Source organism: Genypterus blacodes, unplaced genomic scaffold (genome assembly GCF_046128005.1).
Source record: "Genypterus blacodes isolate CSIRO-AG114 ecotype Tasmania unplaced genomic scaffold, CSIRO-AGI_Gbla_v1 ptg000032l_1, whole genome shotgun sequence".
Classification (NCBI taxonomy): Eukaryota; Metazoa; Chordata; class Actinopteri; order Ophidiiformes; family Ophidiidae; genus Genypterus; species Genypterus blacodes.
The window spans coordinates 7,312,501-7,338,016 of NW_027466845.1; the positions used below are offsets into that span (position 1 = coordinate 7,312,501).

General features: G+C 46.7%; 1 protein-coding gene and 1 long non-coding RNA gene across 7 annotated transcripts in view; both read left to right on the forward strand.

Moving 5' to 3' along the window:
* The window catches only part of arap1 (ArfGAP with RhoGAP domain, ankyrin repeat and PH domain 1), a 36,501-nt gene extending 21,957 nt beyond the window's left edge, over positions 1–14,544 (forward strand). For 3 of the 5 annotated variants that reach the window (XR_012961505.1, XR_012961506.1, XR_012961507.1), the window contains 22 exons: positions 1,088–1,262; positions 1,566–1,697; positions 1,963–2,098; positions 2,319–2,421; positions 2,729–2,921; positions 3,019–3,064; positions 3,336–3,499; positions 4,319–4,531; positions 4,762–4,867; positions 4,984–5,131; positions 5,669–5,752; positions 6,002–6,079; positions 6,214–6,331; positions 7,693–7,806; positions 7,928–8,073; positions 8,178–8,263; positions 8,536–8,595; positions 10,299–10,362; positions 10,776–10,937; positions 11,475–12,065; positions 12,475–12,515; positions 13,027–14,544. Coding sequence is in view for 2 of the 5 variants with exons in the window: in XM_076146117.1 (XP_076002232.1) it covers positions 1,088–1,262; positions 1,566–1,697; positions 1,963–2,098; positions 2,319–2,421; positions 2,729–2,921; positions 3,019–3,064; positions 3,336–3,499; positions 4,319–4,531; positions 4,762–4,867; positions 4,984–5,131; positions 5,669–5,752; positions 6,002–6,079; positions 6,214–6,331; positions 7,693–7,806; positions 7,928–8,073; positions 8,178–8,263; positions 8,536–8,595; positions 10,299–10,362; positions 10,776–10,937; positions 12,475–12,495 (2,349 nt within the window). In the remaining 3 variants the exon portion in view is untranslated. The remainder of the gene's footprint in view (positions 1–1,087; positions 1,263–1,565; positions 1,698–1,962; positions 2,099–2,318; positions 2,422–2,728; positions 2,922–3,018; positions 3,065–3,335; positions 3,500–4,318; positions 4,532–4,761; positions 4,868–4,983; positions 5,132–5,668; positions 5,753–6,001; positions 6,080–6,213; positions 6,332–7,692; positions 7,807–7,927; positions 8,074–8,177; positions 8,264–8,535; positions 8,596–10,298; positions 10,363–10,775; positions 10,938–11,474; positions 12,066–12,474; positions 12,516–13,026) is intronic. The other 2 variants (XM_076146119.1, XM_076146117.1) reach the window with 2 other exon arrangements.
* Positions 14,545–17,284: 2,740 nt separating this feature from the next.
* LOC142995171 (uncharacterized) lies at positions 17,285–19,032 on the forward strand. 2 transcript variants are annotated; one of them, XR_012961509.1, is made up of 3 exons: positions 17,285–17,408; positions 17,861–18,051; positions 18,517–19,032. It is a non-coding gene; the product is annotated as an uncharacterized LOC142995171 (long non-coding RNA). The 2 variants fall into 2 exon arrangements; XR_012961508.1 differs by having other exon boundaries at positions 18,520–19,032.
* The last annotated feature ends 6,484 nt before the right edge of the window (positions 19,033–25,516 follow it).

Sequence of the window (25,516 nt, forward strand, 5' to 3'; positions counted from 1 at the left end):
CCTTCATGCCAGTTTCATCTTATAAAACAAGTACAAACGTCTGGACCTGTGGAGTGAGAATTGTTTTCCTTTCTAGAGACAGAGTATTAACATTGACACACACTGATGAAAGGCTTGTTTATAACTTGTTGTGACATCTGTGTGGTATTTTTTTCTTACAATTACCTTTGTGACGCTTTGCTCTTTATTTCCCATCCATCTTTAATTTGAATATAGCTTACATGGATTCATATTGTATATTCAGCTGTCCATCACAGTTTAATCTCCAGTGTCAACCACAAATATAAAAGGATTCTAAATTCTATGATAACTTCACAGATGGCAGAATATAACGTAACATCTGAACAGAGTAATTTAGTATTCTGTCTGAATGAACTCTCGACTCTGACAGCGTCTTCTATTGACAGGATAAAAATCTGTTTCAAGGAAGACACTACAATAGCTTTATGTCAAGCGCAGTCACACAGTGTCTCTGTTGTGAGACGCTGAGCCCCCCCGGTGCACCAATCAGGCGGCTTGTTGTGCTGTTTGCGGGGCCGGCGGGTCAGGAGAGGAGAGGGCTCTCTGCAGACGAGGACGCCTTCACACTCGCACATATCTGTCTTGTTGTTACTTTGTCTTCGGCTGTTTCCTTTTTAGATAAAACAAAACTGCAGTGTGTGACTGGATTAAAGCGAGCTCAGCAGCACCAGGCCGGTAGTGCAAAGGTCAACGCTTTTAGTCTCACAGTAAAGAGAGTCCGTCTGGGATATTTTCATCTCTCCGTTGGGTTCACTTTGCCTTCCTGCCTCACACACATGCACTCTTCCCTCAGTCTCTTTGAAATGCTTTACCTGATTGCTGGGATTTACTTTGCCAGTTTTTGTCCCGAAAATGCACCTACAGGCTTATAATGTGATTACTTTGGTCTCCTCTCTGTATGTTTATGTGCATCTTTGACCTTAGTGTGACACCAACATCAGGCCTGCCTCTGCCCTGAAGCTCTGATGCGACTCTCCCTCTCCCTCCCCTCTCTCTCTTATTGCCGGAAATCAAATTTACGGGAGTGTTTTTGTGATATTTAATGCTTTCCTCTCCCTCCCTCTAGGCATTATGCATCAATGTGCAGTGCAGTGATGTGTTGGAGACGCTGAGCTTGATTTTCTGCGGCGCTGATGTGAACTGTTCCACCGGTATGACCAGCTACTCCTCCCCTCTCCCCCTGGCCAAAGCATGCTCCCAGCCGCTACAGGCCGAGTTCATTAGCCTCAATCTCAACACAGGTAGGACTACACACACGGATGGAAACATGTCAGTTTACATCAGTCACGATTCATGTTGTGAATTGTGACTGAAGTGTGATTTTGGGGGATGTAACATTGTAACTCTAATTATTTGTCTTTTGTGATCTTGTTTTTCCTTCCTGCTTCCGTGTTTTCAAGAATGCGGGTACGCACGGAATCGAGCCGTACGCAGCTGTTACTCGATAACCCTGCTTGTGCTGATCAATCATTCCTGCTGCTATTTCGGGACAGTTTGCGGTAGATGTCAACCAGAATGATCGGTTTCATTTGTTTTATCTGCAGAGATGCCAAAGTCAGAGGTGGGCAGGGCCACAGAGGCGGTTCATTACTCAGCCCCTACTTCTGTGTCTCACAATGGCTTCCTGTTCAAGACTGCATCCATGGCTCGGGTCTCAGAGCGCAAGGCCCGAGAAGGTAATATGATTACACACACACACACACACACACACACACACACACACACACACACACACACACACACACACACACAATCCAACCTCCACTAATTGTCAACATAAATAATAAGCACAGTGTTATTTTATGGCCATTCCAAACAAGTTCTATTGCTATTGTACTAAAAGGTAAACACAACATCACAACACACCAGTTACCGCAGTTGGCTTTCCATTTGTTTGGTTCCGGCTATGATTCCAAATCGCTTTCGTTTCCCTCCGTTTAGAGTTCAGCCGCCGCTGGTGTACTCTGAATGACGGCTGCTTCAGCTACTTTGAGAGCGACAAGAACTCGAACCCTAACGGGACTCTGAAGGCGTCGGAGATAGTTTCTATGGTCGTCGACTCATCTGCGAAACACGGGTACACACTCCTCCTGTATCCTGCTCTGATTCTGACTCTTACACCGCTGAAACTGAAAATGCTAACCACACATGTCAGTAACAGCACTTTGATAAGATGAAGACAATTTGTAACGTGAACCGTGCTTAGATAACACACTCTTTGTCAATCGGGGTTAGGGTTGTCATAGTAATTCATATCTGTGTCTTTGTCTTTCCTCTTCTCCACCTCAAACACTCAGGTATGACCACACCTTTGAGCTCTACTCGGAGTCGGAGCGTCTTTATCTGTTTGGCACCGATGACCCAGACAGCCATAAGGAATGGGTCAAGTCTATCGCTAAGGTAACGGCCAATACTTGTAATGAAAACGATAGAGAAAAGGAGTAGGAGTTCCACTTCATGTCAGACAGACCCTGAGAATGTTGATGTTGCCAGACGTCGTATGTTTGTAGGATTGTGCAGCTGTAAAGGAACATATAATTACTGATGATTCCACACAATCCATGTCAACAGCAACTCCTCAGCAGGAGCTTTCACCTTAGTTTGAACAATTACAATAGTTTGTACTGGATTTAGAGCTTTGACAGCCATCTCAAGAGGCTCAAACAGTGATTAACCAAGCTCTTCCCCTCCTCCTCCTCATCCACAGATGTTTATCCCAGCCAGTGCCGAGTCTTTACTGAGGCTGGGTTTTGAGCGGATCGGGCGGCTTAAGTGTAAAAACGGCTTGAATCTACAAATGTCGAAGGTGGGTTGGTTTGCGCTGGTGGGCAGCATACTTCACGTCTACCTGGAGGACCGGGACGGAGAGGAGATTCACCTCCGCAAATTGAACGAACTCTGTAAGTGAGGCACATGAATAAGCACACAGGCGTGAATACAATGCTCGGCCTTCTTGCCTCTTGAGGTATGAGCTTACTTTGTGTTTGTGTCCCACAGCGATCCAACAGGAGAATGAAGTGCTGGTTCTGGTGGAGAAAGGCAGGTACAGTAAGACGGGAGAATGACCTCAAGTTTCTTGTTACATTGGTGATGCAGAGTCAGTTAGTGCAAACATCCTCCTTTATTACTCGGCAACGTTTTGTTTTGCAGATGTATGTGGATATTGTTTCATGATTTTAATATGATCCATATGGGAAAACACTTATGTTATCTACTCTCCTTCCCCTTTCCCCCTCCTCTCCCTCTCGCCGGCTCTTATTTGCTCTCCTCTCACGCTCGCCCCCGCTCTCCCTGGCGGCCTTTATTTTGCTTAGAACCCTATACATCGAGGGAGAGAGGAAGTTGGACTTCTCGGGCTGGTGCGGGGCGATCCAGACGGCGGCGGGGAGTGGAGGAGACACGCTGAGCCAGCAGCAGCTCACAGACACAGACATCCCCATCATCGTGCACAGCTGCATCGGCTACATCACACAGTGTGGTGAGTGACACGCACCAAAGTGATGCAAGGGCCGCAACAAAACAACAGACAAACAAACACAGAAACAGAGGACTTGTAGCCGAGTGGTGCTACTTCACACCAATGTTGACATATTCAGACAAGCGCGCTGCCTTTTGTGATTTGATGTGACTTATTGTGGTTGTGTGCGCACTCGAGGCACATTTTGTGTATGTGCATGTGTGTGTCCTCGTGTGACCATAATAGCAGGAGCTTTGGCTGTGTGAGTGAGCAACAAGTCAACAAAACACCTCTGTTCTGTTCCAATCCTCCCCTCCCCTCCCTCTCTCCCTCTTTGGTGCCTTTTGTTGCCTCTCCTTTTGTATCTTTGTCTGTCCTCCATTTCACACTCTTCTCGCCCTCATTTCTGTCTCCGTCTCTGTTTACCCCGTCCCACTCCTTTTCATCTTTCCCTCTCGTCTTCCCGTCTCTCTCCCTTGCATCTCAATCCATTTCCTCTATTTACTTGCATTTCCATACTTGTGCAACTGTGCGTTCCTGTCTGGAATGTTAATCCCCCTGGTGAGCTTTTCAGGGAACCCAGGGCAGGAATTGTCCCTGTCCTCGTCCCCATGGACCCAGGGCAGGAGTGCATGGGGACGAGGACATGGCAGGAGGTCCCTGTCCTCGTCCCCATGGACTGGCAACGGAAGAGTTGGCAGGACTGACACTGACACCTTATGATGGGAAAAACAAAATGTCCCCAAATAACAAAATGGAAATGGGTCTCATGTCTTTAACTTGTCATACTTGTTATTTGTGAAAAATGCTAATTGTGTGTGTCTGTGTGTTTTTTCCAAGGCCTGACATCCGAAGGCATCTACCGTAAGAGCGGGCTGAACTCCCGCGTGGCGTCGCTTTGCGAGGCGTTCCGGCGTGACGCCCGCAGCATCCGCCTGAGGGAGGGCGAGCACCAGGTGGACGACGTCTCCACCACCCTCAAGCGCTTCTTCAGGGATTTGGGGGAGGGATTGTTCACGTCGGAGGAGTCCAAAACCTGGCTCCGCACTGCTGGTAGGACTCACCGACGCCCAGTGCACTACGCTCATATTTGTGTCTTCATGATAGTGAATGAGGAAACAATGAAGCGGTTGTTGTAAGGTCAAGCGTGTTTCATCCATTCCCACCCACTCTGTCCCCTGACTGTCTTGTTATTTTCCTTCTTTTCCGATCGCTCCTTTTGCACTCCTGGATTTTTCCTCATTGTCGCTTCCTCTGTCCTTTCCTCTGTTCTCTTTTTCCAGCCCTCCAGGAGGACAGTATGAAAATTTCCCAGTACCAGTCGCTGTTGAGCAGACTGCCTCGGGTCAACCAGGCTACACTACAAGCCCTCATCAATCACCTCTACTGGTGAGACACACACACACACACACACACACACACACACACATGCTGACATCACCTCATGTGTTTGTACGGGTTCAAACTTGCGTGCTCACTCGCTTTCTGCTCTTTACCATCATCAGCGTCCAGCGTTTTTCCGAGCTCAACCAGATGAACCTCCATAACCTGGCCATAGTGTTTGGTCCCACACTGTTCCAGACGGATGGGAAAGACTACACAGCTGGCCGGGCCGTGGAGGACCTCATACAGCACTACACACACATCTTTGAGGTCAGACACACCACTCACTGCTGGTGACGGCTTGATAGGAGAGCTGAGATTAAAGGTTCTTACATAATGGCAACGAGGAAACATTGTGCAAGATCAATACGGATCGATCTGTAAATGATTATTCCACAGATGAAAGACGTGACAGATGCAATAAGTAATTAGTACATATTAGCACAAAATCATGTGCAGAAGGAGACGGGCAAAGGAAAGGAAAGGATGTGAAAGAGAAGAAATGAATAAAGATGTGAGATGTTATTGTGAGCTTAAGATGGAATCCCAGCAGTCATTATCTTTTTCTCACGCAAGGTAACTACCTGTCAACCGTAAGATCTGTTTGAAATGGATTATTTTGTTTTACGATAAGATTAAAACAAAGCCTGTGGGTTTACATGCAGCGATGACTTAATGACGTGTTTTGTAACGCTGGTAAGGATTTCAGTGGGAGATCTTAAAGTTTAATACAGTGCCATGATTAAAGTGTTTTAAGGGCTGACATTGATTTTTATTATATTTTTTGCTGTGTGTGTGTGTGTGCAGGTCGATGAGCAGCAGCTGAAGAAGCAGCTGGAGGAAATCACTGTTATCATCCAAGTGCGAGAGAAACTCAACACAAAGTTTCCTGTGAGTTTGCACTGAAGACTCCAGTCACATTATATACAAAAGTTTACAAAACATTAATACATTGAACTGTTTTTGTCAGAATGTGGGATGCAGGGTTTCAATTGTGTGCAGTGACAATTCTGCTTTGTTGTCATGCGCATGTTTGTTACATTTGTTTACGTAGATCTAATTTGGTGTTTGATGTGCATTTGTGCAGATATTTCTTGACGTGTGTGTGTATGTGTGTGTGTGTGTGTGTTTTGTGTTCAGAGTACTACACCTGGTGGCCACATCATCTGCACAGTGTACCTGGAGGAGAAGAAGGAGACAGCAGAGCAACATGTTAAGGTGAGCTGGACTTCCTCTGTGTGACATGTAGTTAACTCACATGATGTACAACGTGCTTCACAGCCAGGAAAGAATAACAATCATATAATTAGATCACCAACAGTTACTGCATGTTCTGTTCCTCCTCTCCTCAGATCCCCGGGTCGATGACAGCAGCAGAGCTGACGTGTGAAGTTCTGGACCGGCGCAACATAGCGGTGCAAGCCAGAGACTACTGGAGCTGCTGGGAGGTCAGCGACAAGGAGGAAATGGGTAAGACGGGGACGAGGAGAGAGGAGAGAGGAGAGAGGGGGCGGCTTCCATCTCCCTGTTCGCCCTAGTCGTCTCTGCTGTTTTCCACAACAGTGAATACTAAAAAAGTGTACAAAAACAAACTGTACCCCCATCCTCCTCCACCTGTTGTTTCCAGAGCCATTCAGTGGAGCAGTTGAACTATGTTTTCTAATTTTAAGATGTTTCTCCTTATATTCTGAATATAACGAGAAACAAACAACAAATCTAACACACATAAATGCTGATTGGATACGATGGAACGTGAGGATTTTGTGTAAACCTGCAACAGTCGGACTCGGGAACATTCTTTTAATGCCAATTGTTTGCCGGTCACTGATTAATATCAATAGAAAGGTGACATGAAGACACCCATGACTATTTTCTATCAGGGTTGGAATGATGCTCAGGGTTAGAATGATAATATGTGTTCACACAGGGTTGGAATGATGCTCAGGGTTAGAATGATAATATGTGTTCACTGCCAAACCCTTGTGATATCATCAGTTCCACAGTGTGTTCGTGACCGGACACAAGGAGAGAGTTTCAACCAAGGAGGAGAATTGGGCAACCAACTCTGTAAACATTGTGAAACATCAGAACAAAACTTTTTTTTAATGATTCAACTCTTTTTTATAAGAAAGCGGCGTTAAAATGTTTTTCTAAAATCCGACAATGGCAGAAAGTATTTTTAGATGGTAAATTTTGCTTCTAGCCCTCAGGGTGGAGACGTTTTTAGCCAAAACCGATGTGTTTCACAAACAACCACATTCCAAATTCCCCGAAATCTTTCTTTGAAATATCCGGCTAATGAACAGGAAAGCAAAATCTTCTCGGTGAAGGAAAGTGACAAACTGCTGAGGCAACATGATCACTGTCAATAATGTGACAGTTGTGTCAATGTTTGTTTTGAGGCTTGCATGTGAGCCATCTGGCGCCCTGCAGGGAAGCCCGTAGGACGCTTAACAAATGCCAGTAACACCCAAACTTATCTGGCAAATGTCCCTTCACTGACCAGACAGTCAACCTGCTGATTGTTGGAAGAAAGGGCGAGATTGCATCATGTTGACTGATGCCGGGAAAGGAGCGGACAGTGATGAGAATTCTGTAGTTAGAGTAAGTTCTGTCAGCCGGTGGTTTACCACAGAATGTTCCTCTGTACTGTAACAAGCTGTGGTAAAGAAGATATTTTAGTGTATGGTATCTAAACATGAAAGCACACAATGAATGACACAGCAATCTTAAACTAAGTCCTGTGTAAAAACAAGAAACCTCAAAAAACAAGATATCTGAATTTCTGTGTTCCTGATAAATCTGTGCCTCTGCTCTCCTCCTTCCTTCAGAGCGTCCGCTGCATTATCAGGAGCGTGTGTTACCCATCCTTCACTCCTTTGGCACCGACTCACATCTGCTCATCAAAAAACACGCCACTATGGAGCCAATGATGATATACTTAGGTACAAACACACACAGACTACACAGATCTCAACAAAAACATTCCAGTTCACTACATCCTCACCTTACCACTATATCACCTAATCCTTTGATTCTTATTGATTTTTTTATTCTGTCCTGCAGCCTCTAAAGTGGAGGCGTCCAGACACGGGATGATGAAATTCCGAGAGGAGCGAAGGGACTGGGGCTTGGGACTCTCCTCTGGAAGCTTCCATGACCGATACTTCATCCTCAGCGCCACCTCCCTCAGAATGTACAAGGACGTCAGGGTAGGATGGGACGGCTAGAACTGGACATACACACACTCTCTCTGTCACTCACACACACACGCAGATTCACCCTGTCTGTCTCTCTCTCTCTCTCTCTCTGTCAGAGTAACCGCCCAGAACGAGAGTGGCCCGTGAAAAGCTTAAAGGTCTACATGGGTGTGAAGAAGAAACAACGTCCTCCTCCATCCTGGCGAGTACAAACCATATAATCCCAGTGACAGAGAGGCCATGTTGTTACACATGTCCGCCTCTTTCCAAAGGCTGAAACATGGCTTCTTCTCTGGGCTCAATCCATATATGCAGATTTAGAGAACACCCAATTGTGTCCTGAAGATGTTGTCCACTAGAGGGCAGCGTAAGCCTGAACGTCACACAGACTGTCACTTGAAGCTGCTGAAATAACTGTGTGTGTGTTTGTTTGTGTGTGTGTGTGTGTGTGTGTGTGTGTTCTTCTGTCTGTAGTTGGGGACTGACTGTGGTCTGTGAGAGTAAGAAACAAGAAAAACAAGAGAAGCAGCAGTGGTAAGTATTTGCACGTATATACATTGACCTTTTCGATAAACAAAGCTCACACGGCATTCACGTCTCGCAGCTAAGCGGGTCAGATCTCTGCGTGAGAAAGGTGGTGAAGGCTGCACGTGTAAGGTCAGCGCCGCGCAGGAGGGCAAACGCACGCGAGTACACCTGTAACTCTGCGTCTGCTCACGTAGACGTCCCGCCGTGCGCGCAGGGCTCCACGCTGTCAACAGCAGCAGACGTCAGCCCCGTCGTAATGGGAAGCGCTGTTCCCGTCACGCTGTTTCGACAGTAACACCCCTCCGTCACGCTTCGCCGTCGCCGGGGAAAACAAACGCACCTGAGAGGGAAAGGGAGGGAGTTTCAGAGGAAGAGATATACAGATGGGTGAGAAAGTAAGAGCCGGGAGATATTGTTGTGTTCAGCAGAAGGAGAAGTAAAGAGATGACTAAGTGAAAGTATGGAGGAGTTAACAGCCGAGGCCTCCTTCCCCACCTGCACTTCAGAAGGATCCATCCCTCTCAACGCGTCATCATTTAATCCTGTTTTATCTACATTTTCTGCCGCGCTACAGGGAATCTCACCAAATTCCTTAAATCATGCAGATTTTATTCCTTTGCCCTGGTTGAACTCTGTCGTGATTAAGCTGAATTAACATGAACATATTCTTCCACACTTGATGTCGCTCCAGATCAAAGGTCCGGCCGAATCGCTGACAAAAGACAAAGTGAAAGATCAGAGTGTATTACGCTACGTGTGTGTTTGTGTGTGTGTGTGTGTGTGTGTGTGTGTGTGTGTGTTCCAATCATTTCTCCGTGAGTCCCAATGATCTCTAATGAGCTGCGTTGACCTGAATGATGTAACATTAACCGTGTGAAGGCAGGAGGAGCTCGGGTCTGTGAGCACACACGCCAAATAGGACATACCGTGTATACACAGAGTGTGGGGGTGTGTGTGTGTGTGTGTGTGTGCTGTGTATCTGGGCTGTTGTGTGTGCTCTCAGTGGAGAGCACATGGGTGGATTGTTTTGTCCAAATCTGTGCTCGTAATTGCACAAATAAAGCGACTTCATGCAGCTAAACAGCACTGCCAATGACTCAGAGATCGTTGTTACGGCAACATCAGTGCAGAGGGAATATGCAAACACACACACGCAGGCGCGGACATGACACGGAGACTGATACACACCTGAGAGACAGACAGATACGCACACTGAAATGCTGAGGGTCCTAATCTTTGTTTGCAGTTTAGATTTGTCTCTACGCTCTCGGCTCAACCACCAGGTGCTGCCAGAGGAAATCTGTCAATTCTGATCTCTCTCTGTCTTTGTGTCTCTTTCTGTCTCCCTCTCCCTCTCTCTCCCTCTCTCTGTCTGTCTGTCTCTCTGTCTCTGTCTGTCTCTCTGTCTCGCTCTTTCTCTCCGTCTCTCTCTCTCCCTCTCTCTCCCTCTCTGTCTCTCCCTCTCTCTCCCTCTCTGTCTCTCTGTCTCTCCCTCTCTCTGTCTCTTTCTGTCTCTCTCTCTCTCTCACTTTCTCCTTCTCTCTCTCTCTTCCCCTCCCTCCCCTCGTTCATCATAGAAGAATCCTTCCTGTCTCTGTGCCCTTTTCTGCTTCCCTGCCACAAACACGTATAACACAAACTCACACACACACATATGCTGATTATGTCACGTCGTCTTCCTCACTTCATCCCTCGTTCTGTCTTTGCAGGTATCTCTGCTGTGACTCACTGGCAGATATGACCGAGTGGTTTGCTGCTTTCTTTAGTATCCAGGTACACACACACACACACACACACACACACACACACACACACACACACACACACACACACACACACACACACACACACACACACACACACACACACACACACACACACACACACACACATTAACTCTGTATCATCAGCCTTTAATTCATATAAATTCATTTAACTGTCCAGTTCAACTCAAAACTCATAATGGATGATCCCTGGTTTAATTCCACCAGTTCTATAATCCTTAAAGTTTGAACATATTGGACCTTGACCTTGGCGTTTGGTATAAAATACAACACCAGACACACATTTGCCTCAGCAGCACAATTCAAATGATGTCATGAAAGTTGTTACCCTCTCCAGAAACCTAACCTTTCTTTCTCCCCTCCTCCTCCTCCTCCTCCTCCTCCTCTCTCCTCTGTCCCCAGTACGACGGGGACGTGTGGCCCGTGGACGGCGTGCAGCAGACACGTGAGAGCCCCGCGCTGCCGCTAGATGCCCGTCACGGTAACGTGTCACTGATACCCCTGCGCGGAAGCGAGAATGAGATGCGAAACAGCGTAGCAGCTTTCAGCCAAGACCCACTTGCTGTGAGTCAACCCACCAATCAGCCCGGGGAATGAATCAAGGCGAACCATGCAGCTCCGTCTGAGGCTGCTGGCTAATCAGACACATTGATGCTGAACAGGTGGTCCATACCCTCAGACTTAACCCCCCCTGAAGAGCACAAAGAACTCACCCTCATCCCTGTGACAGCTCTTATTCAAACATAGGATCTGGCATCGGGGCCTCTGACGGGGAAAGCTTCTCCTCAGCTTCTCCTCAGCTTCTCCTCAGCTTCTCCTCCTTCCATTTAGTCATAGAAGCCCCCCGATGTAATCTGAACTTCATCTGTAGTTGCCTGTTTGGGTTTTAATGAGTTTGGGGTATGAGGGTGGCAGAATATGAACAACGCCATCATATTGCTGACATCAGCCTTTAAAAGTAGCACAGGACAACAAGGGTTCGGTTCTCACCTGGGCAGCACCAATGTTCATCTGTGATTCACTTCTGATTTACACATCACAACAGCTTCTGAATTATTATACTATATATATACTGTAATACTGTATATACGTGTTGTACAGTGTATGAATAGGCGATGGTGTATCTGAACTCTGAAGAGGTTTAAGAACCCAGATAATGTGAAGAGGAGCAGACAGCAGCATTCTTCATATCGCAGCAGCATGTTTGAAGAGCAAAGATAAGCCCTTTCTGCCTCAGCTCTGCCCAAGCTCGCTTTAAGAAAAACCCAAAGAAACGGAACAAACCAAGCAAACTGGTGCCCAGAGGCGAGACCACGCTGCTGCTGCTGGGTGTGTTTCTCAACGCCGGTGCCATATCGGCTCACACACTTGTGTACTCTGGGCTGGGATATGAAAAACACGCCGCCGTCGTGGGTTTGGCGGGGCCGTGTTTGGTGACGGCTGACTCTGGAGCGCACCTGTGCAGAGGTATTCATATCTCCTCCCTCCATCTGCTCCCTGATTTGCACGGAAAATCCCAAAGTAAATCCTCTGAGCTCAGCTTTTGTTGCTGTGGGATCGCAGTGTGACGACGCAGTTTGTCTCCAGCCAGAGCCTCCCTGTCTCGCTGCTCCCCTCCACACCACAGGCAGACAGCATCATTCACTACAGTCTTTCATTACTTTCACAGGCGTTGCCATGAATCCAGGTTTGGTAGGTTGCTGCATCCTACAATGTTTTTCTTTTTAATATTGATTTTTCTCTTTCGGCTCACTGACTCCATACGTCTGAGAGTGTGAGAGGAGGTGGGATTGTTTTGGTGTCGGGACAGCAGCTGAAGCCCAGTTTATGTACTGTGTGTGTGTGTGTGTGTGTGTAAGTAGAGGGTAGAAGTCTTATGGTTTGTGCATGGGACGTAGTCACTGCATATGGATGTGTTCATCTCTCCCTCAGACCCTCTGGTGGTTTCCATGTCCTCTTATCTACCCAACTCTGGTTTCCCTCCTTCCTTCCTTCCTTCCTTCCTTCCCTCCGTCGCCTTGCTCCATTCCTCTTTCTTCACCTCTGTGTTTCCATCTGTTCATCCCCGTCATAAACACCCCCTTTGTTGTTTATCTTTCAGCTTTTTAGAGACGTCCGATAATGCTTCCCCCTGCAAGGACGGTAAGACAATTTCACACTCAGTTTAGCTTTAAAGTGGACGGCTCACAAATTCTCGCTGAAGCCTCACGAATGTTGCTAAACCCTGTCGGCTCCTCTTAATGCTTTTGGATGTAGGCAGATTGGATGCCAGCTGATGTTCTGTTGGTGTGGACAGTGATGTATGACTCATGGTGGATGTGATGTTGTTCCTTTGACACCGTAAAGTTTGAGTGAGAGCTGAAGCATCGTTGTGTGTCTGTTGATCCAGTGTGTGTGCCAGCTGCGTATCTGCATTTATCTGTGCTTTTGACCGCTGCTTATTGAGTCCACATCTTGTCCCGCGCTCTCATATCTGGTTGCCATGGCTCCCAGACACTCGTAGTCTGGATGAACAATTTGAGCTTGACCTCTCGGGAGACTGTGAAGATGCCACGTAACTGACTTTGCGAGGAAAAGTGCTTTACCAACCAGCTTTCATGTGACGATAATAACGCTGCTCCTGTAACCGTCTGTGTGTGTGTGTTCTCTGCAGGTGTGTGTTCGGCCCCAATCAGACGTCCTCTGAACATTCCAGCGATGTCGCTACCCCTCGAGAATGACGGACACGAGTGGAGACGCCGGCACGAGGAGTGTGTTGCCCTACAACCGGATCATAACACAAGCGGACCCCGGGATTGTTAAATTCATCCCTTAATGATGTCACCAATCACCTCCAGCTCCTCCTCCCTCCAGCTGTGTCATGTTAAGGGCCAATAGCACGGCAGACGTACCGAGAGAAAACCTTTCATGTGTTTCATTAAAGCTGTAATCAGCTTCTGTTAAATCACGAGTGTAGTCTTCTGTGTGTAGAGAATGTTTCTGGACGCACACTTGTAAACGGATTGATTTCTCTGCTGCGTCTTTAGCGATCTGACTGCAGACTGAAGGAAGAAATGTACGGATGTGAGATCCAGGCACACGGTCTGGATCGCAATGTCAGAGCTTGTGTCAATGTATATGTGTGTATATATAAAAGTGTTTATGAACTGTACATGTGTTGGGACAAGTATGTGTGTCTGTTACAGGTTGATTAGATTATTTTTGTGTTTAAAGACGAGAGCAGAGTTACAGGCCGGAGCCATGCAGATGTTTTTGGAATATTATAATGAATCCAGACCAATATTTGATTCTTCTTTTGTCTCATTTGTGTCAAACCCATCCAGTGGCGTAATCCAGATTCAGGTATTCAGTAACCGTAGTCCTGCCATCTGTGTCCTGGCCCCGTCAGTGCTCCGCCCAAGGACATGGAGACAATCTGTTGCAGCTCAGGCTCCCCGCCCGTCATTACACACACGTTGCTCGGCGCTGCCCCCTATCTGCAGGTCAGCCTGTGACGCAGAGGTAATGGGAGGGGAGTTCAAGTTGCCGGTTTTATAGGGGTTCAGATTGATTTATTCCAAACAAAATCTTAATCCCGACGTCATTCCTTTATTGTTTGTCTTTGATAAATGAAGTCAGTGTACAGGAGTCGTACTGAAACATCTACGATTGCAGAAAACTAATATAAATGCAGCAGTTCTGGCTCTAAATCTCTCTTTGTAAATACTCTACGTTGCCAGATCACAATCCACATCAACTCTTTCCCCTGTTGCCGTAGCAGCCACATTGTCTGCAGCTTGTGGGATTTATCTCCAGAACTTTGTCGGAGCCAGCGCTGTTAACCAGTTTTGTTTATGGTTTGATCCATACATTTGTGTGAATCTGTCTCTGGAATGAGCCACTGAAGGATTCTCCCTGTTGTAAAGTGAATTTATTTATATGGAGGCAAGGTGCTGGGCAGAAACGCTTCATTGCTACAGGAGGGGCATCAGGTGTGTGTGTGTGTGTGTGTGTGTGTGTGTGTGTGTGTGTGTGTGTGTGTGTGTGTGTGTGTGTGTGTGTGTGTGTGTGTGTGTGTGTGTGTGTGTGGCCCGACCTTTTATCTTGTGTCTCCCAATCTTATATAGTTTCTTTGCATTCTACTGATTTGTGCGTCTCTGAAACTCTAATAAAAAATATTCAGCTAGTTTTAGATATGTGCAGTTGTTTGTGTGTGTGTGTTTGTGTGTGTTTTCCAAAAGGTTGATGCCCTCCAGCGCTGCATTGCCCTTGTGGTAATCCCTTTGTTCATCATCTGCTCCCTTATCTGCCCTGCAGGGTAAGTGTGAAAGTGTGCATACAGTACATGCACACACACACACACACACACACACACACACATTACACATCACACATATATGCTCATGGTTTCAAACCCAAACTTTGAGCCTGCAGCTTCCATGACAATGTCACGCCACACTCATAAAGCAGAAGCCTGTAGATGTGCTTTGAGGTAAAATGTCAGGAGTGTGTGTGGGTGTACACGTGTGTGGGTGTGGTACGGTGATCAAAGGGTGAACCCCGAGGAGCTTTCCTGTGTGTGCGAGTGTGTGTGAGTCACAGTGGTCCACCAGCTCTCAGTTCATTCCTCTAAGTGAAGCTGACACATCAGGGTCACTCTGTACCTCCAGATACACACCGGAGAACCCCGCCAGGGACGCATGCTCAGGAGACCTTCACTTTATCGTTCACACACACACGCACACCGGAAGCTCGACAGGGAGAAGTGCACAGAGAAATGGCCTTTATGATGTAGGTCACAGCAGCGGGGGCGCCAGGCTGGGATGGAGACGGATATGTGGGCCTGTAAAACTGGACTTGAATGAAAGTGCCAAAAGCCAAAACTGATGAAATGACAATCAGGAGGGGGTCTGCGGGTCAGATGGGGGTCACAGCCCTCACAGCCCTCCCGGCACCAAAGAGATCGATGTTTTTATACGGCCTCATAGAGCCGAAATAGCTCCAATCCGTTATGATTGCTGCCGTCAGCCTGCAGCGGCCCACTGAGCCTCAGAAATCCAGACAAGCCAGCACAGAGCAGCACAGAGCAGCACAGAGCAGCGCCATGCCAGCCACATTCTTTATTACACCCTGGGCACATAGCAACAAGAGGGACAGCGCCCGCCTGGAAATCAGGCAACGGTTCCAGCGCCGCGCAGAGCTGCAACGGGGCGGAAGCTGCGACATCATAGGTGTGGAGTTTAACCTGAAATGTGTCACGGATGAAAAGATTGGATTCCTTAATGAGTGAGTCGCTGTCATGTCATGTGGATGGGAAAGAACACGCCGTCCGCTCAGTACAGGCTGTGCTGTCTCCACCAAAGCAGTCTGAGGTCAAAGAAAGCTGCAAAAGAGAGGTATCCTGTCCACACACACACACACACACCCTTTGTGATTCATTTACAACAACAATAGAATTTCTGTAGATTTCTGTTGTTTGCATGCTTTCTGTCTTCTGTACAGACGAGGGGCCGCTAGATTTACCAGAGTTTGAGAACCACTGACGCTGCAGGTGATATATTGTCTCCCCTCAGCTCAGCAGTCAGGAATAGAATATTGATTTGAACATATATTCATCTGCCAGACGTACTACGGCACTTGAATGCAGCGTCTACTTCACATCACTAATTCCTTGACCCAGATATTACAATATAAAAGCATGTTAAGTAAGTAGAGCTAACCAACAAGGACTGCAGCTGTACACACTTCAAACACAGTCTCTCTCTCACACACACTCACACACACACACACACAAACACACACACACACACTAGACTGATCTCTGTTCTCTGACCTTTACACTGAAATACATTATTATTAATTGTTATATATAGTATTACGTATTTCTACAAAGTTTCTCTAAAGAAGCTTGAAAAGGCAAGGCTGCAGGGCAGGAAGGATTCTTTGAATGCAGCTCAAACAATCAATTCCTATGTTGTGTTTGTGTGTGTGTGCGTGCTTGTGTGTCCTCCTGAAAGCCTGCTGCTGAGTGAAGTTGTGTCGTGTGGTGGATCTTCTCTCAGCATCTTCCTCTCATCTCTTCATCAACTCATCCGTCCGCTGTCATCTCCAGCTGGCTGCGACGTTCACACACACACACACACACACATGCCGCGCACAACCTTCTCTGCCTCTCAAGACGCACAGCACACACACACACACAGACCTTTCCGTCCACACACACTCCGTCAAGTCCTGCAGCACTTCTTCAGTTGGGCGACGTGTCTGATTGCCGCCCTGCAGCCCCTCCCCTCCAGTATATCACCAATTACTGGTCCTTGGCAGAAAAAAAAGAAAAGAAGAGAGACCCTTCTCCCCATCCCCATGGCAACTGCTCTCCTCCTCTACCCTCAACACAATCAATCAGACAACGACTGTGTGGCTGTCTTGGCCCTGTGTGAAAGGAACAGGAACCAAATATCACTTTTAGAGGTTTGTGGAAGAGAAGAGGCTATTTAAGGGGCGTCTTCACCCACGGCATGTCCTCCATCTGTGCCTTGTTCTCCCTCACTCACCTCCAACAGGCAACAATAATGGCTGTGCAACAAAAGCAGCAATATTTTATAAAACAATTGAAAATACCATCAGACCTTTAGCACATTAATGATGTATAAACATTCTGTCCAGGTTCTGCTGTGTTCTGATTAATCCAGGATGACTTTAAAGGGATATGATCTAAATGTGTTTCTGTCTTTATCTCTCTACTCTCCCTCTTTTCTTTCTCCTCCCGCCTCCCCTCAGGCCCTATCGTTCAGTGGTCCCATCTCTCACCGACGGCAGACAGGGAGGAATTGGAGAACATTTTGTGTCTGACACCCGGCTTATCTCCCGGACGCCATCGCCGTCAGAGAGACTCTGGAGGGAGACGAGAAGAGGCGAGCAAGGCAGGCGCGTGTGTGTGTGTGTGTGTGTGTGTGTGTATGGCATGAGGAGGAGGTGGATGGAGGCAGAGGCTGGTCGGACTGATGGTGGCGCTGTTCTTGCAGCTTTTACGTTTCGATCTACAACTTCTGAACTGTAAGTCACGGAGTCCAAATTCTTCTTTCCAGCATTCCTTGGGGTCTATTTGCATCCATTCATATTGGCCACACCCCCTTTTGCACCTAACTTCATTTTTTAAAACTTTATTTTATCTCCTCCAATATTTTTGCGTCTATTATCACAAAGTTCCACCTGTAGAATGTTTGGACCAAGCAGGACAAACCCTTTATCTTTGCTTTAGCTTGGCTGCCAAAGTTGAGTGGGCGTGGCTTATTCCTCACAAAGTGCTGACTCATGAATGAATCAGTCAGACATAAGCACTCACTACATCAATATACCTGAGGGTGGCGCTGTTTAAAATATGTGTGCTTTAAAGTATGAGAGAATATGTCATCATGTTCCTGTTCTAATACAAAGACTGTGTGAAGAAAGTACCAATACTAAATACTTTGTGTGTTCTTCTAATATTTACTCGCATTTCTTCTCAGAAGCTTGTGAAACTTTCCCAGCATGCAGGAAACCCCCCGGGCTGGAAATGACAAAGGAAGAGGAGGAGGAAGAGATCAGTAAATGAGGGATGGAGGAAGAAAGGAGCCGGAGGAGGAGGAGGAGGAAGGGCCCGGCAGACGATGGTGCTAATGGTGGTGGAGTCACTGTGACGCTGTTGGCTAGTCAGTGTGTGAGTGAAACGAGACGTGCATAAGCTGACAGAGTGAGGGAGGAATTTGCCCCTTAATCACTGTACAATTTAATTAAACGTGACACACACACACACACACACACACACACACACACACACACACACACACACACACACACAGACACACAGACGAGCACTTCAGGGTAGATGATGTCACTATATTGCACTGTACATCCCAGCCTACATACAAGTTAACAGCGTACCTGAGTGTTTGGTCTTTTCTCTCTCGTCACTGGTGTGTGTTTACCTACACACACCTACTCGACCTCCTTGACCTCTCTGCTGTGTGTGTGTGTGTGTGTGTGTGTGTCTCATTCTCAGCACATTCCTACAGAGTCACATTTTGAAATCCACAAATAGAGCTTATCTGTGTGCGTACGGGTTTCATGGCGTGTGTGTGTGTGTGTCTTTTTTTTATTTTTATGGCCGGTGATAACGTCGTAGCAGAGTTGGAGACTGAGACACGTGGAGACAGTTGCTGTGCGGGGGACAGAGACATCACGGTGCGCTGCAGAGAGGATCACCGCTGCGAGCGCAAAGCAGCATGGGCACCGCTCAGGGAAGGAGAAAGTGAAAATAGAGCAAGACTGTGCAGATGATGGAGCCACGGGGGTTTGTGTGTGTGTTTATGTGTGTGTATGTGTGTGTGTGTGTGTGTGAGAGAGAGAGATCCTGGGTTGTCCCCTCTCAGAGTTATGTAAGCTGTTTGGGAAACTAAAAGGGGAGGATGTTATCGAAAATACAATCTACTTTAGCACTGGTTGAAAATAACAATTTGTTGCTTAAATTACTTATACACACACACACACGCTCCCACACACACACACACACACTGGGGTAATACCACAGTCTATTCGAATTATGGTTATCCAAGCTCCACTTCTCTGTACAGACCTGTTTTCACATTGGGGCGTAATCCTGTTGTTGCTCCCTCCCTCCCTCCCTCCCTCCCTCTCTCTCTCTCTCTCTCTTAGCTTGCGCTAAGCCGTGGACACGTATCAGCTATGTCTAACAAAAAGCCACCATCTGTGTGTGTGTGTGTGCGTGAGTGTGTGAGTGTGTGAGTGTTCTGTGCTTATGCTTGTGGATAATCCCCACTTTTATCATTTAATACTGCAGAGGCTAAAGCGTAAATTCCTATATAATGCGTCATTTCTCCAGCATTTATAGCCCCAAGATGTCAGAGTGGGACAGATTTCAGTCTCATCCTGGCATTTTTAGACCCTAGGACAGATGGGGGCTGTGTGCGCGGTCATCAGATGTGATTCCTCAGGTGGGATGTCAGTGTGTGTTTATCCTGAGATAATGGATGGATGATGAGTCCCTCAGTGTGAGTGTGTGTTGTGGACCAGAGCCCCTTAGACTCTAACAACCAAAGTGCCACCTCATCCACAAACCTTGTGGATGTTTGTGGGTGTGTGTGTTTGTGTGTGTGTGTGAGTACAACTATGAATCAATTTAAGAAAAGAGAAGAAGAGTTCGTCAGTTTTCCTTCATCCTGTTCTTTTTCAAACATTTATTTTTCAATTACTGCTATTTGGAAATTGATGTCTGTTAATTGGCAATTAGATGCAGTTTGTCTGTGTTTTGTCTGAAATAATTCATTGAATTTGAATCAAATAAATCACTTAATGGGTTAATAATTGATCAAATCAACAAATGACACATCAATTTGCCAAATCACGCGACCTACCACTAGGAGGTGCCGTAAGTACCATCTGTGGTCTCTCTACCACAGCTTGAGAACCTCTGCTGTAACCTGGCATCATACCTATAGCACTTCCAATATAAACAGCGTCACTCTCTAATAAGACAAAGCTTATTTTTCTATGAATGATTTCCTTTTATAATGCAATTAGTCACAAGACATGGATTTTCCACACTTTGACTGAGTGGCTGTTTGATCCCACTGAAGCCACAGTTTAGCCACTAGAGGCTAATAGCTGAGTTGGAATGAGACTGAGTGGAGGCTTCTGTCTGCGCTCAGTAGGACCAAACATAAAGGAGCTTTGCTTGGTAACACCTGGTGGAGGACTCTTTCCAGAATGACTTCAGCTCTCATCTGCATCAAACCCTTCCTACAGACCAAATGGATCCTTTTCAGAAAAACCCATCACGGACGCAGCTGCAAGACGCCGGAGGCCAGAAAGTGTCGGTTGCTCGTCACGGCGGCGGTTTGAGAGCCAGGGAGAAGGAGGAGGAGGAGGAGGGCGAGGGTTTCCAAAAGTAGCTGGCACGGCTGGTGAAGGACTCGGGGTGAGCAGTGAAGCACCAGCGACCAAGCATCAGGGAGCCTGAGAGGCTGCAGCTGTGGAAGGTGCAGAGCAGAATGACACATGTGGGAGTTTACAGATGATAAGTGGGAGGATGTTTGAATGACAGAGGTGCAGCAGAGGTGTCTTACTGAATAGCTCACACTTCACAATGACTCAATGTGTCAGGAGGTTGCTGAGTGTGTTGCTGCAAAGATGGGCTGAGTATAATTAGCAGTGTAACTTAGATGCCCTGTGACATGGATTCAACAACAGCAGAGAGTGAATGAGTGAGGATCAGAGGCAGGTATGGAGCATAATAGCAGACTGTCAAAGAACCATCATTATATTAAAGATTTCACTTTAACCTTAACCCAGCGGCCGGCATGAAAAAGATCTACGATGGCACTTTGTGTGTGTGTGTGTGTGTTTGAGAGAGAATGAGTAGCGTATTAATGCACCAAGAAGTGCTTGACTGTCTCATATGATTCCCTTTAATTCCTGCTCCTAAATCAGCCAGCAGCCATCTGGCCTAACACACACACACACACACACACACACACACACACACACACACACACACACACACACACACACACACACACACACACACACACACACACACACACACACACACACACACACACACACACACACACACACACACACACACACACACTCATATGCAAGCGCACGCACGCGCAGTGGGAATGACAGTCTGAGGGCATGCAGTGAGAGAGGCCAGAGTGACCAGAACTCCCAGCTGAAGGAGCAACAACACAAAATCACTGAGTTTCACTCTCTCTCTCTCATTCTGTCTGTCTGTCCGTCTGTCTGTCTGTCTCTGTCCGTATCTCTGTCTGTCTGTCTGCCTCTCTCTCTCTCTCTCTTTCCTTCCCTCTCTCTGCTCTCTCTCTATCTGTCTGTCTGCCTGTCTCTCTCTCTCTCTTTCTTTCCCTCCCTCTCTTTTCACTTGCTGTCACACACACACTGACGAATGGATGGAAAGCATCCCAGTCATCTTTTTTTTCAGGAGTGAACAACAAAGTCGTTTTTCAGTTCCAATTTCTTTTCTTTCTGGAGGCCTGGGTGGAATCACAGATGGTTGTTTGTAATGCTCCCTTTGGCTTAGGACGTGCTGAACATGCTCAGCTTAAGAAACACGCTTTCAGTTAATAAAATACAGCATTTGTTGTCGGTCCCCTGGGGTTCCTTCTTGTCGTGAAAATAATGTTATGCTTACACCAAAAAGCGTGGCTGCCATGGTCTCCCAGCATAACTAATGGAGCATGTGGTCAACTGCTTTATGCTGACAGGAAAGTCAAACTTTGCAGGTTTTGTTGAATGAGGCCGGTAAGTTTCCATCACTCTGCCTCAGAAAGCTTTCCAGCTCCATTACAGCAAGGTTCTGCATAACATGACATCAGCTTACATGACCTATGACCTCTCACCAACCACTCATTGCTAAGATGACATGGTAAGGATATGACTCTGAAGAATGGCCTGAACCTGTGACCTTCCAGTAAGCGCCATGACTCTGAGCTGGGGTCACATCCAGTTGCTCAGCTGACGTATAATATGTATGACTTCATCATCCATCATAGTGCTGAATAGAAACAGTGTGTACACAACGGGGGCTTTTACTTTGGATGTAATCAGCAGGAAAAGAAATGAACCGGAAATTCATGGCTACAGAAAGCAACAATTCAGCGGTAATGCGGCGTCGTCTCAGCGACCTGCTTTCACATGTTCTGAGGGTTAATTCCAAATGATATCTTTCATGTCTTTTCTGATATCCTGATAGGTTATGCATCAAAAGGAGCTGGATTGTGAAATTAATAAAATATGCGCCCAGAAAGCGGTTCTGTAATGTGGCACAAACAGCATAATCATTTCAGCTGTGCGTCGCCTTTCTCATCGCATTACAGCACTGTTTTCTGATGCAATGTAATTAATTGGATGTTCTCCAGCGTAGTTAGGGGCACGTGGGGCAGCAATGCCACTGCAGCTGAAGATCATACTGGAATATGCAGATATATGCATATAATGAACATTCAGCCCCTCGCATTCTAAAGGCCAACGAGAGAGCTGTCAACACAACGACGTAACGCTGTGTAGAACCGGTGTAGCCCTGCAGCCTGTGAGGCACGTAGGAGGAAACCTGCAATTGACGGATGGAGACTTTGAGAGTGGCTTTAATTGGTTTTGGGAAAACTCAGCCCTCAGCTGTGGATAACGGCCGACTGCAACTGGCCACGTTAAAATGGTAAAAGATCAAGAGGAAATGGCAGAGCCCAAAGGGTTTGAGGATGGCGGGACGGCACTAAAGGAGGACGAAATATGATTGGTGGGCTGAGGGAGAGAGGTAATAAAGCAAACCAGTGTGGATGGAGTGAGTGTGGACAGAGAAAGGAGGGGATTAAGATAAGGAGGGAGGGACAGACGGGTTAGAGTTAGAATTGTATGGGAAGCATGTAAACTCACCATGAGCTCATTTTCTTTAGTAGCAGTCAATTTATTCTCTAAACTCCTCACAATCTGTTTCTCTCCCTCCACAAAAGTGAATCTCCAACCTGAGGACTCGCCGGGAAGAAACCGTGAAGTCAGCGACGCAGACCTGAGCTGTTTGTGGCTTCTGTTTGCCTAAAATAGGACTAACAATGTCAGGGAGATAGGGATCGAGGTGAGTTTGTGTGTGTGTGTGTATGTGTGCAAGCAAAAAGCCAGACTGGGCGATAGGAGAAATAAGCACAAACAGAGAAACATCCACGTCCTTGGCCGGGCTGTGGTCTGTGAGCAGAGGGAGCGGCCCTGATAGGATCTCTTGCCTCTGACAGTCGGGAGATATCGAGGGCTTACACACAGCTCTGCTCAGGCCCCACAGTTTGAACACCCACGCCTGTTACCTGCTCGTGCTGCCTATCACAGGCTCGCAGAGGGACCCAGTTATTGCCCGTATTATAGGTCAACCGAGAGCGATTCGCCAATCAGGCCACAGGCACAGAAAGAGGGATCATTAATAATTAAACGTCCGTGCAGTCGGGCCGCTCTCCAGTTCCAGGAAGTAATAACGATGGGGAAGCTGCGGAACACGGTGAATGTCGGTAAACACGGCGCAGCGAGGATACGACTCCAGGTCGAATCAACTCGCTGGGTAATGAACAGAAGGAGCTGATTGGGGGAACGACACTCTGGGGGGGGGAAAGGAGATCAACAAATGTTCCGCTTGGTTTTCTTCTTCTCTGCTGCTCTGCTTTGTGTTGAAGGGAGACAAGCTCTGATATTGATGTTGAGGGCCTCGTGACCTGGTGTGTGTGGAGCTCAGACCTTGATTAGACTTCTGTCGCTGGGCTCTGGAGAGCGATATCGATCCTGATGAGTCATAAACCGAAGCATAAATGTCTGGAATTTCATCAAATGATTAAAGTACTTTGCACCACATTGGATTCAGGCTCTGGGGAGACTAAGACGTCTTGCACAACGCACAAATCAGTTTTAAATGAGGCGGTTTAGTGTTCAACGTTTTTATTTACGATTTATGGGCCTCTGATATTAAAGGAGTCTGAGTTGTGGCTATCTGCTTCGGTCAATGTTCGGATCCCATTTTTACAGCTCTGCTCGGGGTGTTTGAACACAATCTAGAACAACAGGAATTTCCCGGCTTGTAAAAACGAGCTTCACCACTTTTTATTGCCGACACACACACACGCCTGTGACTTTACAGCTGCTGCCTCTTACCAACACTCTGCTTTGAAAAGCTTTTAATCTTTTTATATTTTGTCAAGCACTGACGGCGTGTTTGTTCCTGACTGAGCTGTTCTGGTGTGGTGTGATGGGTTTGTTGCAGCTTTGACTCTCTCACACACACATGCTGTATATAATGTTGTGTTTTCACTGCAGGTAAAACAAGGTAATGTTATCGTACCTTTTGTTTCCAGACCATTTCAAAATGTTCCAAAGCAGCTGCTGTTCCTTGGGGTGTGTTTGTGTGTCAGTGCAGACGTTTGCCTTGACCCCCGTCTGCAGATCTGTCAGTGCCCACACCGTCTGATCTGGAACCAGGAGGCCCTCAGGCACCTAAATCCCACAGGACGGACACACACACACACAGACATGAGTGCACAGCTGAGCACCGTAGATCTGTATGCCAACACTCACACACAAAATAATGATAAGGTCTTCTTCATTCTGTTGCATCTGCTCTCCTCTCCCGTCTCTTCCTTCATCCTCCTGTTAGTCATAGTCATCCCCTCATGTTCCCTCTCTCTCTCTCTCTCTCTCCTCTGGCAGCCCCTGCTGTTTGACAGCCCTCCTCTTCTTGTTCCCCATCACACCATCTTGTTCTATGTCTTCCCCTCATCCACGTCTCGTTTTCCTTCCTTTATTTATTTATTTCCCTATCTCTCTCTCTTCTTTCCTGTCTGTGATTGACAGCTCCTGCAGCGTGCCCTCATAAACCTCATTAAAATTGAAGGCTACTGTATTGCACCTGTGTATCTTTCATGTTTCACAGAGTTTGTGAGGGGGTCACATGCTTCCACCTGCTGGCTCCCTACACTGTAAAAAAAGAAACATCCTGTCAAATTTGTAGTAAAATACTGGAAACTGTGGTTGCCAGAAGTAAACTTTAAAAGAAAATCATATTTAACTCAACAGTGAAAATGTTTTATGAAGACGCAGATAAAGAACAGTGTGTGTGTGTGTGTGTGTGTGTGCGTGTGTGTGTGTGCGTGCGTGCATGTGTGTGTGTGTGTGTGTGTAAGTGTATGGGCAGAGATACCAGATTAGTCACAGTCACAACAAATCTGGATTTATTTGAATTTTGCTCCTCTTTTTGTCGTCTGTCTTGGATCAGCTTTGATCTGTTTGGACAGGGAGATTGAAATAATCCACATGCAGCAAATTCTGAATAAACACTCTCTGTTTGAACCTATAGGATCATAACTAATACAGAGAAGACTGGGCTCGTGTTCTCATTCCTTTCATCTATATTTATATTTTGTTTTCAAAGACATGAATAGCCTTTTTTCTATCTTAACCCCAGTAATTTACAGGCATGTGTATCTCCTTAATTAAACGGCTGAACTCTTGTTTTCTAGAGTGTTTCCTGTTTCCGTCCATGAAATCCTGTCTACTTTACATGATGGTCAACCATTTTCTGAGAAACAAAATTTGATTCCTTATCATCCAGA